This window comes from Paroedura picta, chromosome 3 (genome assembly GCF_049243985.1).
Source record: "Paroedura picta isolate Pp20150507F chromosome 3, Ppicta_v3.0, whole genome shotgun sequence".
NCBI lineage: Eukaryota > Metazoa > Chordata > Lepidosauria > Squamata > Gekkonidae > Paroedura > Paroedura picta.
In genome coordinates, this window is record NC_135371.1 from 132,742,080 (window position 1) to 132,761,673 (window position 19,594).

The window sequence follows — 19,594 nt, forward strand, 5'->3', positions numbered from 1 at the left end:
GCAGGAAGAGGATCTGTTCTGTGCACTGCCAGCACTCCAGTTGGAGAGTTAATAACCTGTGACCTGCTTGATTCCAACCTGTTGGTGTTGTGTCTTCCTTCCAGTACAGAATGCCATCCTGCGAGGCAAGTAGGAAATCTAGAGAGTTATCTCCACAGAAATACGCCCACTGTTCTACATGGAGCCAGCTGGGTGACCTTGGGCTAGTGATAATTACCTCAGTGTTGTTTTCGCATATCAGTTCTGTTAGAGCTCTCTCAGCCCCACCTACCTCACAAGGTGTCTGGTAGTGTCTGTTGTGGAGAGAGAAGGGGAAAGGTGTTTGTAAGTTGCTTTGGGACTCCTCCGGGTAGTGAAAAGCAGATTATAAAATACCAGTTCCTCTTCTTCAGATACAGTCTCAAATCTTCCTTGGATTTTCCCTGGAAGAGCGTTAGATGGTTGGTTTATTTTGCCCAGAGAATGCCCAATAACTCATTGTTTACTGCTTAACACAGAGAGTGATTAAAATTATTATTATTATTATTATTATTATTATTATTATTATTTGATTTATTTCCCGCCACTCCCTACAGGCTTGTGGCGGGTAACAATAGTCTTAAAATCCCCAATTAAAACCCCTGTTAAAAGACTATAAAAATACCCAGCACGGCGGAAAATGCCACTCTCCCCTATCCGAACAAGGGCATTGGGGGATGGAGGGTAATGATGACTACTTCAAACCCCCCCAAAAATGTGAAATTCACTGTCAGAGGATGTCACAATAGCTACAGGAATTAAACAGCTTTAAAAGGGAGTTAGATTAATGGAGGATACGTCTGCCAGTGGTTACTAGCCATGGTGACTGAGAAAACTAGCCCATTCAGAGGCACTAATCCTCTGAATTTCAGAGCCAGTAGGCAAAATCAAAGGAAGGCCTTGGCCTCTGTGTCCTGTTGTTGGCTCTCCAGAAGGACTGACCGGCCATTGTATAAGACAGGATACTGGTCTAGATGAACCATTTGTCTAATCCAACAGGGCTCTTCTCATGTTCTTAAAAGCTCGTGGAATGGTTAATTAAGCTGATTTATGCTTACGATGAATGTTATTAGGTAGTTTTTAGGGAGAAGGTCATGCTTATATGAATATTTCTGATAGGGTATACCCTGTTTGTATTTATACCCTTTTTATATGCTGATGTTGTTAAGCACTGTTCTTTCTGTTATCACTGTTACTCATTGACATACATACATACATACATACATACATACACTTACCAACATTCTGGCCATTGGTGCATCATACGTCTCATAGCATTGAACTGACAAAGGCATGCCTTCTCAATTCAGACCCCCTTGACAATTAGAACTTATTTAGAAGCACACTTAGTGTCAGCCTCAGCTATACTTCTGTCTTTGCACTAATCTCACTAGTCCCCATGCTATATCAAGCTATGGAAAAGCAACCCAAGAGGGATAATGACGGTGTTGTTTCCCTAGTAAACAGCTCACAAATAAAATTTTAATAGGATTTGTGAGTTAAGATTTTTTTTAAATCCCTTGAAATGTTTTTACAAGATGGACAAAAGCTAGAATTTTAAATGGTCACAGAATAGTTCAGAGGTATATGTGAGACAGTTACGTTGCTTGTTATAATTCAGATTATAGGAGGTACCCAGTGGGCACCTGTGACACTCAAGTTACCCCAGTCCACATGGCAATCATGTCAAGAGTATATGGTTCAAAGAAAGCCTTCCTAGCAACAGAAATGCAAGAGAAGATGTTTGAACTGCTCATTACAATGTTTGGTAACTGTGCCCCCATTGTGTTAAAAATCAATTATTTGGAAAAAGAGTCTGATCTAGAGCCGTTAAAACAGAAATCTGGTGGCACCATAAAGACTAACAACATTTATCCCCGCATGAGCATTGTGAGTCAGAGCTCACTTTGTCAGAAGCATATAAGAAAGAAATTGCTTTACACATGTTTTGTCAAGGAAATTACAGAGCGGAGAGGGAGGATTACACAGAGAATTACATCTGAAAAATTTAAGACAGGATCTACCTCAAGCCTCTCTTTACCCCAATTCCTATTCCCTCAAATGTCTGTAGTTTCCATATGAATATGTGCAAAATTATTTCCTTCCTTCTAAAGAAGTGAGCTCTGACTCACGAGAACTCTTGCTGGGATGAATGCTGTTATTTATTTATTATTTGATTTTTATACCGCCCTTCCCCACAAGCAGGTTCGTGGCATTTTTCAGCAATAAAATAACATCATTAAAACAGTTTAAAACATAGTTCAGCTTCTTCAATCCCCTTGCCCTCTGGTTGCCATTTTATCCCGTGCCAGACACCTGCCATAGGGTAGGGAGCCAAGGAGCCAAGCCTATGATCTCCAACCACCATTGCCTCAACCATAAGCCTGGTGGAAAAGCCTTGCAGGCTTTGTGGAATTTTGATCACCCTGTTAGGGCCCAAGTTTTGATTGGCAACTCTTTCTACCAGGTTGGAGCCAAAAAGACCCTGGCTCTGGTTGAGGCCAAGATATCTTTGGGTATCTATGGAGCATTAAAAGGCTGATTTTCCCCTCTCATTTTCCTTTAACTCCTCTCAGCATACTATACTTCCTAGTCTATATTCAGCTTTCATTAAGTTCTTTTGGTTTTATAAAAATGAATAAATTACAAAGACATATTACTCTTTAGCCCTGCTGATTATTCCAAGTAAGGAGAAATAAAATGACTCCTGTTTTATGTAAGTGATGCAACTTTATTGCTTTAGTGATCAAAGAGGGCCTAACCACTTTATTATTAGACAGAGTGATAAGTGAAGAATCACTTTGGGAGTGGTCTGATTTTGCTTCATTCATCATGAATATAACTGGTAATGAGACATTTCACTATTAGTAGGGCAGAGTCTATATCAACAACCTCAGATATGCAGATGATACCACTCTAATGGCAGAAAGTGAAGAGGAACTAAAGAGCCTGTTGATGCGGGTGAAGGAGGAGAGTGCAAAAGTTGGCTTGAAACTCAACATCAAGAAAACAAAGATCATGGCATCCGGCCCTCTCAATTCCTGGCAAATAGAAGGGGAAGAAATGGAGATAGTGACAGATTTTATTTTCCTGGGCTCCAAGATCACTGCAGATGGGGACTGCAGCAAAGAAATTATAAGACTCTTGCTCCTGGGGAGGAAAGCTATGGCAAATCTAGACAGCATCCTAAAAAGCAGAGACATCACCCTGCCAACAAAAGTGCGTTTAGTCAAGGCTATGGTCTTCCCAGTTGCAATGTATGGCTGCGAAAGTTGGACCATAAGGAAGGCCGAGCGTCAAAGAATTGAGGCTTTTGAACTCTGGTGCTGGAGAAGACTCTTGCGAGTCCCTTGGACTGCAAGGCGAACAAACCGGTCAGTCCTAGAGGAGATCAGCCCTGACTGCTCTTTAGAAGGCCAGATCCTGAAGATGAAACTCAAATATTTCGGTCACCTCATGAGAAGGAAGGACTCCCTGGAGAAGAGCCTAATGCTGGGAGCGATCGAGGGCAAAAGAAGAAGGGGACAACAGAGAATGAGGTGGATGGATGGAGTCACTGAAGCAGTAGGTGCAAACTTAAATGGACTCCGGGGAATGGTAGAGGACAGGAAGGCCTGGAGGATCATTGTCCATGGGGTCGCGATGGGTCGGACACGACTTCGCACATAACAACAACAAGGGCAGAGTCTGCACCTACTTTTTTTATTCCATTGTCAATCCTGTTGAATTCAGATCGCTTTGAACTCAGGTCTTCCTCTTCCCCCCCCCTCCCCATTGAAACAGAAAAGTCTTCTGCATGTGGTTAGGGAGGCTCAGAAGAGGGGGGGGGCAAATGGAGACTCTTTCTTTGTTTTCTTGAAGGGGGGGGGAGAGGATCCAAGAAGTCAGAGGAGGGAGGAAAAAAATCCTTTCTTGAAGTGTATGTGTGTGTGTATGGGAGGGGAAACGAAGAAGGCACACAAAAAAATCCAAGGCCGACAGAAGTTGAGAGAACTTAGGGGCTTCTCCTTTAAGGCAGGCTTGTCACATGACCACCTGTAGCCAATCACGGGTCCTCTACCACAGAGGAGAGCCCAGATTCAAAACAATGCGATTTTCTGAATATATTCAGGATTAAAAGCAGTCTAAAATATCGCACAATAAAGGTAGGGTCACTCCGGATCAATCTTTCTTGCCGCAGAAGGAAAATTTAAATCGCCCAAAATCCAAATGGAAATCGCATTCTGTGTAGAGGGCAGGGACTGAATCAATCTGGGGTTGGAATAAAAGCTCCGTGCAGTTTACACCTAGGAGTGACACATTATTCTGTTGGAATAGTCCATGATAGATATGTCTTTTACCAGAAGCTTTCTTTCATATAGGAAAAATGCTGCATAACCAATTATTCCTCAGATCCTCTGAGAGCACAGTCCTTTTAACAAATATAGTACCCTGAGAGATAGTATCAAGATGTTTCTAGTAAAAACACCAGAATGGCAACCAAGACATGCTGGTTCAACCCTGTCCTTTAGTACAGATTTCTCAGGACATCGTCTTTTCACACTGCAAGAGTATTTTTACACATATGAATGGATTTTCAGATATATTGGAGGGGCTTTCCTATCCCTTTCCTCAGTCTTTAATTTAAGTCTGTAAGTTGCCATTAGACTTTATTTTATTTTGTTTCAATAGACGAGCACAGCTACCCCTCTGGAGCATTTAATTGAAGCAAATAGTTCTCCAGAGCCAGGAAACATTAGAGTTTCCGTTTCTGTCAGTTGAAGGCAGTAAGTTTTTTTCCATTGCAGATTAAAACTATAGACATAGGCTATGCATGACACATTTTATATTTCCTCTTTAATTAATGCCATGGGTTATTTTATCATTTTTGAATCCCACCTTTTCTCCAGGAAGTTTAGGGCAGTATCGGTCAGTCTCCTCTTTCCATTTTATCCTCCTAACAACATTGTTAAGTGGCCCAAAACTACCCAGTCAGCTCTGTATAGTGTGTAAGGAATAAACTCAGCTCTCCTTATTCCTAGTCGAGCATGAATCAGCACACCACACTGACTTAATCAATATCTTTGTGCTTCGATTTGGAACATTCCTATGGGCTGAGGGCAGAGACTGGCTTTTAGTCTCATTTTAACTGAAGGGAAATTCTTCTCAAAATATCCCACCCACCCCCATTACCTCAGGAAAGGGCCTCCAGTAGGCTGCTGGGGTCATTGGTTCTTGCCATGGGTTGGCATTATGCCTTGAAGGAGGGACTGTGGAATCTCCACTGTTTGTCTTTGAACGTCTTTATGGCACCTGGGCAGGATTTAGTATTTGCCCATTACATTTCACAGTTCTTTACTGGTCAAAGAGCAGGCAGTGATTCTCACAAGTCCACAGTTTACCTAGTTTGTGCCAGTGTCTCCTGGGTGGCATGTGGTAAGTCAGTGACAGTGCCGGTAGTGTCCATGGTCTTTCGACTGTGGGGCAACAAATACCACAATTTACTGGACCTCCATTCAGTCCTTCATCTTGGAGGCCTCCTGAGGCTAGCATCACTAAGACATCTCAGAAGAGGTTGGGATTATCCTGCAATTCCCCTCTTTCTTAATTGATTAACAGTTCTTCAAACATTCACTCCTCTGCAAAGCGTGTGAATCAAGTGGTTAATAGTTTATGAAGGCTGGACTCCCCTCTGCCTCTCCATAGAGGCTCTTGTGGGCTAAGCAAATAAATATTCCATTTTCAAAACAGCATAAAAATAGATTTTAGGGTGTTTCAGTGGTGTCACCATTCAGGGCTGTTTCGGTCCTACTAGTTTTGTAAGCACCCAGTTCTTATTACCATGTTCCCTTACGTTTTTATTTTCATTTTAGTTAACTTGCATACCATATCTCAAGCCCTGCAGTGACAGAATGCAATACAGTCTGGAAATTATTAAATTCTGGTTCTCAGTGTCTTGTACAGATCCAGATTGATAGCTAAAACCTGCAGACAACAATCTGAACCAGTGGCTTATGGACAATTCACCCATATTTTTGGAGAGCTGTGGGTCTCCTTCCTTATTTCTCTCAATCTTACTTGCCTGTTGAAGGGTGCCAATAAACAGAAAGCTGGAATAATTTATTTACTTAATTTATGCTCTACCTTTCTGTGCAGTGAGGACCCGAAGTAGCTTACATTGTTCTCCACTCCTCCATTTTATCCTCATAACAATCCTGTGAGGTAGGCTAGGATGAGATAGTATGATTGGCCCAAGGTTCTGTGGCAACAGCTGGGTTTTGAACCTGGGTGTATCCCAGATAATAGTCCCACACTCATAGCTAGTACGCCACACTGGGTTTTTCTGCTTTTTATGGCCCTTTGAACCTGCTGTTTACAACTTTTAATTGTAACCTTGTATGTGTTTGCCAAATAAGGAGCTCCAACAAGCATCATGGGAAGTGAGCTTTAACCTACACAAACTGGTACCAGAATAAAAATGTGTTACTTTTATAGGTGCCTGAAGGCTCCTGCGTATTTTTGCTGCTGCTTCTCTGCCCTCTGCTCTACCTTGCCTTGCTGCACAGGTATAGAACACCTGCTGCATAGCCTTCAGAAGCATTCAAGAACTGGATGGTCTGTTCAGTTCCTCCACCTTTACTACTGCTGTATGGCAAGCAGAAAGGCAACAAGTAAACTTCTCCTGACTTGGAGATGGTGAGGATGGGAGCTTCATCAGCTGAATTTCTGCCCTTTGAGCCTTGTCAAAGACACGGGATCCCCACTAAGAAAAACAGTTGCTAGGCCATGGGTAGCCAAACTGTGTCTCTCCAGATTACCAAGGACTACAATTGCCATGAGCCCCTGCCAGCATGCCCATGGTAATTGTAGTCCATCAACATCTGGAGAGCCACAGGTTGGCAACTCCTGCTCCAGGGGATATGTAGTGACTAGCAGAACTGTATAGTCCATCTTCCCCAGGATACATGAGGGTAGGCAACAGCTGCAAAGGCTTTAAGACCAGTATTAATGCCCACTGAATGCTGGAGAGGTGGGGAACGACAGAAATGGTCCATTAGTCTTACTGATACTGGCTTCCCCATATTTTTTTACTTCAGGATAGAGCCTCTTGTGGCGCAGAGTGGTAAGGCAGCCGTCTGAAAGCTTTGCCCATAAGGCTGGGAGTTCAATCCCAGCAGCTGGCTCAAGGTTGACGCAGCCTTCCATCCTTCCGAGGTCGGTAAAATGAGTACCCAGCTTGCTGGGGGGTAAACGGTGATGACTGGGGAAGGCACTGGCAAACCACCCCGTATTGAGTCTGCCATGAAAACGCTAGAGGGCGTCACCCCAAGGGTCAGACATGACTCGGTGCTTGCACAGGGGATACCTTTACTTTTACCTTTACCAGCAGTTTGGACTTCTAGGCTTTTCTACCTTCGGAGTGTCTGTGCCCATTTGGCAAGTGACCCTTTCCTGCCCACCCTCCTCGTGATTGTCTGTCTTCCTCCCCGTTTCAGACAAATGAGTCAGTGAAGGTATTTTTGAAGGCATTGATAAAATAGCAGGTCAGTGCCACATGCCTCTTTGTGAGGACTGCCAAGCAGCACTTCTGAAGCTTTATGTAGCAGTGGAGAAATGCTTATGAACCACAAGAATGCTAATCGTCCAGAAAAGAAAATGTAGTCCCAAACCACCAAGGCAGAAAAAAATAAATAACAGGACGTTGGTTTTCAGCTCAGCACTGCCAAAAAAAAAATCTTTTAAAAATCAGCCCCAGATCTTTGGTGGTCTATCCAGGTATGTGGCAAATATCATGGCGTGAAGACATAGCATTGGCCCGTGCTGCTTCAAAAACTCTTTTCCAGACACAACTCTGCTAACATTCTGATAATGTAATATACAGAGTCTTTTAGACAGAATGCTACATGCATAATCTATATTTTTCACATGGATACTTATACATTTATTTATTTATTATATTTATATACCGCCCTCCCCTAAGGCTCAGGGCGGCTTACATGGAACATAAAAATCCATACATGGAACTTAGTTTTCCCATAACTTGTAAATAACTACAACAACAATAACAACAATAATTAATGTTAATAACTGTAACAGAGGTAATGGACTGTAATACTGCAAACAGGTCCATGGGCAGAATGCATGAGTGGATTTCTGGGAAGGAGAGAGAAGGGGCCCTGTAGATGTTGCTGGTATTGCTCAACCAAATGCCTGGTGGAAGAGCTCCCTTTTGTAAGCCCTGCGGAACTGTTTTAGCTCTGTTGGGCCCTGATTTCCTCAGGGAGCTCATTCCACCAGGTAGGGGCCAGAACAGAGAAGACTCTGGCTCTGGTTGAGGCCAGGTGGGCTTCTTTAGGGGCAGGGATCATTAGCTGGTTGGTGGCGGCAGAGTGTAAAGCTCTTTGTGGGGCATAGGCTGGGAGGCAGTCCCTCAGTTACACTGGCTCCTGACCACGAATGGTCTTAAAGGTAATGACCAGAACCTTTAGCCTGATCTGGAATTCAACTGGCAACCACTGTAGCTGATGGAGAATGGGCATCATGTGAGACCTCCATGGTGTTGCTGTGAGGACCCTGGCCTGTTGCGTTTTTGACCAGCTGTAGTTTCTGGATCAAGGCTAAGGGTAGGCCTGCATAGAACGAGTTACAGAAGTCCAATCTAGAGGTGACTGTTGCATGGATCACTGTGGCTAGGTGTTCCAGGGCCAAGTAAGGCATTAGTAGTTTGGCTTGGCAGAGGTGGTAGAATGCCAGCCTCGCTAATTTTGTGACCTAGGCTTCCATTGTGAGGGAAGCATCCAGGTTCATGGCCAGATTCCTGGAGGAGTGAGCCATAGAGATCGGCACACCGTCCAGGGTAGGCAGACGCGCTTCCTCACATGGACCCTTCTTACCCAGCCACAGGACCTCCGTCTTTGAAGGATTGAGCTTCAGATGACTCTGCTTGAGCCATCTCGTCACTGCTTCCAGGCAACTGGCTAATGTTTCTGGGGGAGAGTCAGGGCGGCCATCCATCAGGAGGAAGAGCTGGGTGTCATCTGCATATTGATGGCAACCCAGCATGAACTTCCATACCAGTGTGCAAGAGGGCACATGAAGATGTTGAATAAAATAGGAGAGAGGACAACTCCCTGTGGGACTCCACAAGTAAGCTGTCAGCGGCTTGATCATAGAATCATAGAGTTGGAAGGGGCCATACAGGCCATCTAGTCCAACCCCCTGCTCAACGCAGGATCAGCCCTAAGCATCCTAAAGCATGTGCTCTCTCTCTGATGTGCTCTCCCATATTGCCACCCTCTGTCTACAACCCTGGAGGAAGGAGATTATCCACTGAAGGGCTGTCCCTCGTATTCCGGCATCGGCAAGGTAGCGAGCTTAGAGCTCGTGGTCAACTGTGTCAAACGCTGCTGCTGAAAGGTCTAGTAATATTAGTAGCGCTGACCCGTCTCGGTCCAACTGGTGACCGAGGTCGTCTGTCAGGTTGATTAGTGCTGTCTCTAGCCCTCAGTCAGAAACCTGACTGAGATGGGTCTAGGACCAAAGCTTCAACTGTATATCCATCAATACTATTTGTTTGTTTGTTTGTTTATTATTAATTAGATTTATTTCCCGCCACTCCCCATAGGCTCGTGGCGGGTCACAATAGTCTTATCCCCATTAAAATACCAATTAAAAGACTTTAAAAACAATCCCAACATGGCAGAAGCTCTCATTATTCCTATCCCCTGCTATCAGAGCGGCAGGGAGGGTGGGAAGGAGATCTAACTTACTAGGTCCGGGGGGGGGGGGGGGGAATGCTGGCACTCATTCAAAAACCTGGCGGAAGAGCTCAATCTTGCAGGCCCTGCGGAAAGCTGGTAAATCCCACAGGGCCTGCAGCTCACCCGGGAGCTCATTCTACCAGGTAGGGGCCAGGACCGAAAAGGCCTCGGCCCTGGTCGAGGCCAGGCGCGCTTCTCTAGGGCCAGGAACGATCAGGAGATTCTCCCCAGTTGAGCGTAAAGCCCTGCGGGGGATATAGGGCGGGAGGCGGTCCCTCAGATATGTGGGTCCCAACCCGCATATATCCTTAAAGGTCAAAACCAGAACCTTGAACCTGATCCGGGCAGCAATTGGCAACCAATGCAGCTGCCTCAGCACAGGCTGGATATGGGCCCTCCAAGGTGTACCAGTGAGGACCCGAGTAGCTGCGTTTTTCACTAGCTGGAATTTCTGGATCAGAGATAAGGGTAGGCCGGCGTAGAGCGAGTTACAGAAATCTATTCTGGAGGTGACTGTTGCATGGATCACTGTAGCCAAGTGGTCAGGGGACAGGTAGGGCGCTAGTAGTCGGGCCTGGCAAAGATAGAAAAACACCTGACCCGCTACTCTCTTGACCTGAGCCTCCGTAGTCAGGGAGGCATTGATGGTCACCCCCAGGTTCCTGGCCTGGGGTGTGATGGTAAGTTGCGCTCCTGCCAGGGTGGGTAGGTGCGCTGCATGGTCCTGCCCTCTGCCTCCCAGTCACAGGACCTCCGTCTTGGAGGGGTTGAGTTTTAGGCAACTCTGCTCGAACCATTCAGTCACTGCTTCCAAACATCTGGCGAATGGTTCCGGGGGGGAGTCTGGGTAGCCGTCCGTGAGGAGATAGAGCTGGGTGTCATCAGCGTACTGGTGGCAACCCAGCCCAAAACTCCATACCAGTTGTGCCAGAGGGCGCATAAAGATGTTAAATAACGTGGGGGAGAGGACTGCGCCCTGCGGTACCTCACAAGGGAGTCCGTAGGGACGCAAGAACTCTTCCCCCACCGCAACCCACTGGGTCCGGTTCTGGAGAAAGGAGCGTATCCAACACAAGGCTATGCTCTGTATCCCCGTGCCGGTGAGGCGGTGGTTTTTAATACTAATCCTTTCAATCTGGTGATGTAGTGGATCCTAGAGACACTGGGAGATCTTGTGTGAGTTTTTCTCTCTCAGCCTAATCTATCTCACAATGTTGCTGTGAGGGTAAAATGGAACATGGGAGACAAGTGTATGACACTCTGAGCTGCTTGAAGAATGGGCAGGATAAAATTGTACAAAATAAATATTTCTTAGATTAATCTTGCCCTGACCCAGCCTAGCCCGATCTCATCAGATCTTGGAAGCTAAGCAGGCTCTGCTTAGTCTAGGATTTTGACACAGAAGCAGACAATGGTAAATCACCTCTGTCATGACCACTGTGACTTGACAGCAAAAAATGAAAAAAAATTAATCCTGAGGTGCTTGATCTCATAATCATGAATACTCCTCAGAACCCCTTTCTTCCAATCCAAGAAATACAGTCTAGCACAGGGATATACGAACATTTCCAACAATTGGTTAACGACTCTCCATGTCATGATCAGGTTGTTAATAGGAATCAACAGAACCACTTCATGAGGAATTTTGTGTCCAAAACTGCATATCATGAAAGCTTATTCCTGCGTGATAGGAGAACGTAATGTCGAAATAACTTCTTCAAAACAACAAAACAGACTAACATGGCTACCCACCTGAATCTTACTTCAGGGCAGTTATAGATGTTCAACATCTTTATGGTAAATGTTCAGCCTTTGTTGTTGTTGTTATTTTAATGTTATTGTAGTCTCATCAATTGGGATTTACTTCCATGTATCCAAGTAATACTCCAGGCTACTGCTACCAATGGTTACAAATTCCCATCAGTGATATAAATGACAAGTGGCATTTCTACTTTGATTGTATGTACCTTGTGGAAGATCCATCATAGTTTCATTTGACACTTGCCCTAGAAACACATCTTTCCCTCATCTTGAGTAACCTAAGTCGATCCTTTATTCAAGATGACTTTTCGGTCATATTTATGTGAAGGCAGCCTCTCCTTTTAAGAAATTTATTTCTGTTGGGTTTACAAAACCTTTTCCTCAAAAACCCCAATAAGTCCTTTCAAGTTCAGGGTGAAGGGGCAAACTCTTGTGGACTTGAACACAAACAGGCTACTTACTACAAGGATTCATCTAGAAACTGGTTCATTCCATCATGTAGGGACAAAAGTACTGGGGAAAATCCAGAACAAATTGCCAAGGGAGGGTCTGGAAAGAACTTCAGTGGTGATTTCAAGTCTAGACAAAATACCCGGTGTTACTAAAGAGATAATTAAATCCATCCCATAGGACAAAGGCAGATAGGGGTTGGTAACTCACTCCTTCGTACTAAGTACTTCCTTTGGTTTATTATTTTATTCCCTACTTTTTATTACATTGCCTTTGAAGTTGAGAATGACTCTTGTTTTTGGCCAGTTTTGCCCTTTTCTCTCCATTCAATATTGCTGTATTTTCTCCCTGGTATTCTGAATGGAATTTAAAAGTCGCTCTTAATATAAATGTTTTTTGTGTTATGCTGGCATGATACAGGCCTAGTCATAAAAGACGGGCTTCTGTTTTATAGCCAGCAGGGGGAGCACAAAGATTTATAATACAAACTTTTTCAGAAATTGTTATAGGTACTTTTTACCTATACAGTGATGATTTCTAGAGAGGCTTAAAGGGTGGTCCCACCACAATCTGTTGGGGCACAATTGCCACCGGCCGTACATGCAGTTACAATGATGGTACAAGATGACACTGGTAACAAATCATAGTTCTTTCCCTGATAAAATCTGATTAAGACGATTCCTTGCAACTTTGTTTGTGAAACACAAGAACAATTCCTGTGCTGTGATTGGTCTTTGCACTGCTGTTCTGCCTTGGGATGATACCTGTTTTGCAAAGATTTCATGATGTGTTGCTTGCAGGCATGGTATTAAACGCACGCATGCACCATGTTTGGCTTAATCCCTGGTATTTCCTTCTGCAAGCTGTGTATTAGCAGTTGCCAGAGCCGCAATCCCCCCCCCCCCCCCCATCCACTGCAGAACCATAAAGAATTAGTGGCAGTTCTCTCAGCATATGCTTTCCCAGGGGGACATTTTAATTTGAGAGAAAAAAGAACTTGGGATTTTTAGCTGTTAGTTGGAGCAGGCTTCATTAGGGTGGTGGGGTTGCACTGATTGCACACTGGTAATTAGATGCAAGATTTTAAATGTTTACAGTATTTGGGTAACAGTTGAATAATATTGGGATTATATCTGGTCATATTCAGAAATAATTTGGGTAGGTATTTCCATTGGTTTCTGTGGAACTATACCGTTCTCGATGGAATGTTTCCTCTCAAGAATTCTTCTCTTACAAGAGATCATGTTTCTCACTCTTTTGGCTAATAAGAGAAAATGGCCCCACTCAATAGGCACAGGGACACATCAAGTAAACCCCCCCCCCCAACCTTCAGTGTCTTAGCAAAGGAGGGAAGCCCTTAAAAAATTAAAATGGAGCTTGTGGATGACAGGTGCTAAATCTTTCCCCTCCTACACACAGATAACTTGTTGGCATTCAGTTAACAAACTGTTTTTTGCTCCTAGCTCAGTTGACTGGCAGTGTCGAAGAAAAAATGTATTTCACACACAAATAAAGCATAGCAAGATAGTGTGGTGGGAAAGAGTATAGTTAGGCCCTCTCGCCCTCACCTATTCCAGATTGATTTAAAAATGGGAGGGGGTGTTAAGCTCCAAACTGGCAGGCTAATGCATATCAGGTCTCCTCATGGCTACTTTTAAGTATGAAAAAGATGTCTCTGGAAAACCCAGGCTAACCCAAGCTCATCAGATGTATGTCACTAATTATGGCCAGCCATGGTTAATATTTAGATGGGAGACCACTGAGGAAGTATTTGGATATTTGGTTAATATAGTTTTGACCAGTCATAGAAGCATGATACTGAAGGGAGTAGATGAATCTCCCAAGAAGTATATTGCAAAAAAGGTACACTTAAATTTATTCAGGTAAATCCAGTTCACAGGTTGCAGTCATAAAAAGAGAGAAGTCTAATCTAAAAAGTTCTTTCCCTCTCACAAATGTCCAGCTTGTCCAGCATCACATGTGTGGGAGTACGAGGGCATTGTCCCTACAGGAGAGACCTGCAGAAATATGCATTCCTGGGGAAGGCTATGTGAAGCACGTGATGGGACAAAGTGAGATTAACCCCTTGTGTTCAAGCATGCTGAGTTGCTCAGTCCAGCTGGAAGTTCAGAGTAGCTAGGCAACAGCAGGCAGTGGCAAAACACCTCTGCTCATCACTTGCCATAGAAACTCTGTGGGGTCAGCTGCTACTGGACAGCACTTTACCCCATCATAGATGAACAGGAGATCTCAGATCCTGAATCAGCAGTTCTTCTGCAGATCATCATCGGTGATCTCTCTCATGTCACGTAAGCATGTGTGTGTGTATTTGATATTTATTGTCACTGTTTGGAACTACACAACACCCTTATCTATTGGAAAGGGCATTTTGCAGTCAGAGACAAACTGTAGCTTCTTTTCCCCCAGACTGCTCTGTCTTGCTTCTAGCAGGTATAAGCCAAATGTATTATCCCTAATTAGCAAGTGTAGTCTGAAGCAATGCAAAGAAGAGTCTTTAGGTCATTCAGCTGTAATACATAGTATATTGAACATGCTACCAATATGGCTTCCTTACTGCAGCAAAGAGTAACTTGGAAGTACACCTGTTTTTTGCCTTGGGCCTGTGACTACTTTGGAGGGTGACAAATATATCCTGCTCCTTCAGCACCAGTAGGGACCAGGTTCCCCTGAAATACTCGGATGAATTTTCTAGTAGCACAAACACTCAATGACAGAGCCAGGAATAGATTCCAGGCATCTTTGCAACCAGCTCTGCCCACTGAGTCAAGGCACCTCCAAATTGCTGCTTTCTGAGACTCCAGACGTGTTTATTTCATTCTATTTTGAAAACATGCATTGGCCAATGTTTAAACAATATTAGCAAAGAGAAATTTTCTAGCAGTGTTTAGAATCAAAACAGCTCTGCTAAGATGCTTCTTATTCCCAGTTTAGCCAGGGGCTCAGAATCCTCCAAGAAAGAAGTGCTTGTCACCGAAAATATAAGGGAAAACTGCAATATTTAAAATGATGATTCTTGGTAATTCCTCTGAATAAGGGGATGCATTTGCTAACTAGTTGTGGGTTTAAATTATTTTCAGCCAAGTGTATGATTATCTCCTCTGTGGCCGCCCTCAAACTGAAGGGGACTCAGATTTCTCCAAACATAAACTAGCATACAAATGACATGAAAATGTAATTTTAGCCATCAGAATGATATAGTCACCTGTAGGCCAGAGCTCTGCAGGGTTTAGAACCTATTTAGAACTTATTTGGTCAAGGAGTCTTTTCTGGCCAGTCCAGCTAGCCCTATGCCCCTCTAGAATTGCTGGGTTCCCTTAAGTCTATCTCTGCTTAACATGGTATATTTGCACAGCTCAACTTGTTTTGTGTGTAATTATATGGATTTACATTCTTACTGTGGGATCACTATGGGAAATCCCCCCCTGCTGCTGCCTTTGCCCAGAGGAGAATCTGGGTGCATGTGTGACAGAGCTTGCTACACTTGCCCCCTCCTCTCGCCTTTGGTGGTAGCTATGTACTTTCCTTCCTTACCAGCAGTGTGAGATACAGATAGGGGCCATGTGCATGTGTTGTTTTACACAGACTCTCCTTCCTGGCCAGTTAACCACCTATAGTCCAGTCAGGAGTTTTTGTTCTGTGGATGGTATGGCAGTCAAGTACTCTGGATGAGAGTTTGACCTGTCTGCAATCATTAAACAGATCTTTGGCTAATAAAATAAAATCTCATCAGTTTACTAGCGTTCAAGGGAGCTGGAAGACTATATCAAAACGTTACATGGTGTTACAAAGCTAAGAAAAGAAATAAATACAAGGTTAGCTTAAGTTGTACCATCATAAGCATTAACATCCAACAAATGGATGCAAGTCTACAAGAACTTTGAAGACAGATGCTGGTTGACAGATTTCACTCCATTGCTCCCCTTGTTACCGTGGTCCTTGGCTTGCATGCTTCTGACAGAATGTCTAGACTTTTTCAGCTTTCCTGTTCCATCTGAGAAGGTTTTACTTTAACCCATTACTGGTCTAGGAGTTAGTCCCATGTTTACCATTCTGAATCATTTTCTCCAATCAAATCAAGGCACATGTTCCCAAACCTTCCAAAAAAAGAAACTCTTGTTGTCTGAGGAAATAATGTTTTCTCTGAGATCAGGGCCTCCCTGTGTTTATCAAGGTGTCTTGCCTGTCTTTGCCATAACTATATCCATTGTCATCTCTTTGACCTGCACAGCTCCCAGCCAGATCCAAGCTGGAGCACTGACTGCACTATCCCCATTCCTCCTCGTGGTTGCTAGTGCAGTTAACACCTTTGCAGATAAATTTGCAGTTCCCGTATCCAGAATTTGGGCCAAAAGTTGCCTATCCCATCCTGCATTTTTTGTACATAATGAAAGGAACAGGAGCAGGACCAATACTTCACCGCTTTCAAGAACATTGTCAAGTATGAGTTTTGCAGCATAAAATGGGTATGCATAAAATGATTTCTGCATACTTTTGGTGTTTGGCCACATTAAGAGAGGGGAAGTTACACTTGTGGTGGAGGATATTCCTGTGCCATACTTCATGCATCATTTAGAAGTCTCAGACCTTGTAAAAACTGGCCCTCTGCTAGACCCTTTCTAGCAGGCAATGGATCTTGTAATTCCTAAACCCATTTCCATATGCATCAAGCCCTGCAAGTCTTGACAAGCCCTCTGTGCGCTGTATGTCTTCTTTTCCTTCAGCCCTCCATTCCCCTGCTCGTACTCCATTCCCCTGTCACAAGCCTAGTTCTTAATGAAATTCTAGAGCAATTCAAAAACAAAATGAACTTGGGAGATTGGATCAGTGTATGTGGTGAGTGTACGTACATTTTTTGTGTTGCTTGCATAATGTGGAATTTATTGGGGCACAGGACAGCATGTAGCCATGCATGATAGTCAGATTGTTGATGCCTAAGTGTCACTCTATAAAGATGAAAGATTTTCTAGCTTGCATAGCAGGAAGACCTCTGTCCTTTTGTGACTGCTCATTTCATTCATGTCAAGAAATGTGTTTTACTTTCATTTGTTTTTCTTGTTTGTCTGTTTGTTTGCAGGTTGCCTATGGAACTACAGAGAATAGTCCGGTCACATTTATGGGGTTTAAAGAAGACAATATCACACAGAAAACAGAAACTGTGGGATGTGTTTTACCCCACACAGAGGTGACTAGTATCTTTATCTATTCTGTTGCCTTCTGTTTCTACAACTTTGCATCTTCTATCAACCCTCTTCCAGCTTCCTTCCTATCCATCTCTTTCCTTTGTAATCAGAGTTGATATACCCACGCTAGGGAGTTCAGGTTTGTTTTTACCCTTTGTGTGGAGAGATCCAAAGTATCCACCACACCAGAGAATTCTTTCAAAATACCATTTTAATTGCTGCAGCATTAAAAATGAGTGACACTGACTCATGTCTAAAATTCAGCATCCACCCCAAGCCACACTGGGTACAGATTTTTATACAGTCAGAATAGCACACCCAAATTAGGTCATTATCTAATTAGCCACTCTGTATAACATTTGATAAATATTTATCCAATTAGCTCAAAACCCCTGCCTTATCTCTTGTCTTGTCCACCTTTGGGCACATGGTGGGGGTGTTTTCCCTGTCTGGGCAAGCATCCAGTGAGATTCTCCCTGTATCAGGCAAGCTGCCAACACATCTTGCGGATATCTTAGTCTTTACAAAGTTCACTCTCCATTTTTTGAATGACAGAAATCTTTACAAGCGGGTAAATCCCTGATGGTCTCTCCACCAGAGTTATGAACTGGCTCCATATTTAAATCATGTTTCTTCTGTATTACAGGCAAAGATTGAAGATCATGTAACAGGGGAAATACTCCCACTCAACACCCCAGGAGAACTTCAGGTTCGAGGCTACTGTGTCATGTTGGGATACTGGGGAGACCCAACCAAAACAAATGAAGTGATTAATGATGAGAAATGGTACCAGACTGGGTAAGTTGTGAATTTGGTTCATTAGACTCGTTTTTGGAAGTCAGCATGTTCTAGTGGATGGAGCAAGATGAACTGGGCTGAAATTCAGCAGAGCTGCATGTTTCTTGGTGTCTTTGAAGAAATCAGTGCAGTCTAGGGATGGGTATGAACTGGGAAAATATGGTTCAGTTTGTGGCATGCCTGGTTTGTGAACCACAAACATCACAAACTTTTAGGGGTTAGATGAAGCAGTTCAGTTTGTGAGGTTCATGTCTCAGCAGAACACACATACAAACGATGTGCTAGAGACACCAAATTTGCAGGGGACCTCCAGCTGACTCTCTTCCTGCTCTCCAAGTTTCATAAGGATTGGATTTACAGGATCTGATCTATGGTCCCCCCCAAAGTAGGTGATTCCTATAAGTGACTGCCTAACATTTCCCCAATAAGTAATTTTCTGGAGGCACCTTCTTTTTTTTTTTTTGGGGGGGGGGGGGGTTTGTAACAGGGATCCCATAAATCCAGTCCTCACCAATCTTGGAGGGCAGGTAGAGGAGAGTAATCCAGAGATCTCCTGGGAATGTGGTGCTCTAGGTTACTCAGGATCCATTCAGGACAGATCTCGTGCAAGCTAGAGACATGCTGTTCAAGTCACAGAACTCTCCAGATGCTCCTCTACATGCTGTTCAAGTTTTACCCCACCTGTTGCTTTGAAGATTTGTAAACGTTTAGTGTGAACAGTTAATGCTGGTTGACCTACCATGAACTTTGCATCACAAGCCATAAACTAGCCAAAATTTGTCATGAAGCTTAGTTTGTGATCTGGTTCACACCCATCCCTACTGCAGTCCCATTTTTATACAAAATTAGGGGACAAAATAACACCTTATCTACCACATAAAGTTTTTACTTAGGTGAACTTGAAGAAAAAAGACTATTTAGTTGCTATATCAGATGATGGTGGTTTCCCATCCATGTTACTTCTATCTACCTACCTACCTATTATAGTTGTAGGCCATCTTGCAGTGGCTAACAACAGGAAAAGCATACTATAAAATACATAAAACCCCATAACCCCCAGATTCCTAACATAATCAAACCCCTGCTCCCCCACAGTCTGCCAAGTCCCCAGGGCTGATGTTACAACTAGGAGACCCCAGAAGAGGGGCAAGATCTTCTGTCAGGCTGGCCTCAATCAAAAGCCTGGTGGGAAGAGCTCTGTCTTGCAGGCCCTGTGTAACTGAGTCTGTTCTGGCAGGGCTCTTACCTCATTCCATCAGACAGGGGCCAGGGCCAAAAGTGGTCAAGGCAAGGTGAACTTCCCAGGGGGCAGGAATCGCCAATTTATTTGTACCTGGAGGTCTGCGGAGGGCGTAAGGAGAGAGGTGGTCCCTCAAGTATAATGGACTCAGACCAACTATGGCCTTAAAAGGTTAACACCAGAACCTTGAACCTGATCCAGTATTTAACTGGCAACCAATGCAGCTGCCTGAACCACAAAGGGGAGGCTAATTGTGTAGGTCTTTTGCAAATGATCACCATCATCTTAGATGTACATGTCACTCCATGTTGTTGGGATATTTTCATGGACTGCTGTCATATGAGAAAGTACTACTGGGAAGCAGCTCCTACATATACCCTGGGGTA

At 43.8% G+C, this 19,594-nt stretch overlaps 1 protein-coding gene across 2 annotated transcripts in view; it reads left to right on the forward strand.

Annotated features, from left to right (window-relative positions):
- Positions 1 to 19,594, forward strand: part of ACSF2 (acyl-CoA synthetase family member 2) — a 76,374-nt gene that overhangs the window by 52,492 nt on the left and 4,288 nt on the right. For both annotated transcript variants that reach the window (XM_077327935.1, XM_077327934.1), the window contains 2 exons: positions 17,065 to 17,172; positions 17,817 to 17,968. In XM_077327935.1, the coding sequence (XP_077184050.1) occupies positions 17,065 to 17,172; positions 17,817 to 17,968 (260 nt within the window). The remainder of the gene's footprint in view (positions 1 to 17,064; positions 17,173 to 17,816; positions 17,969 to 19,594) is intronic.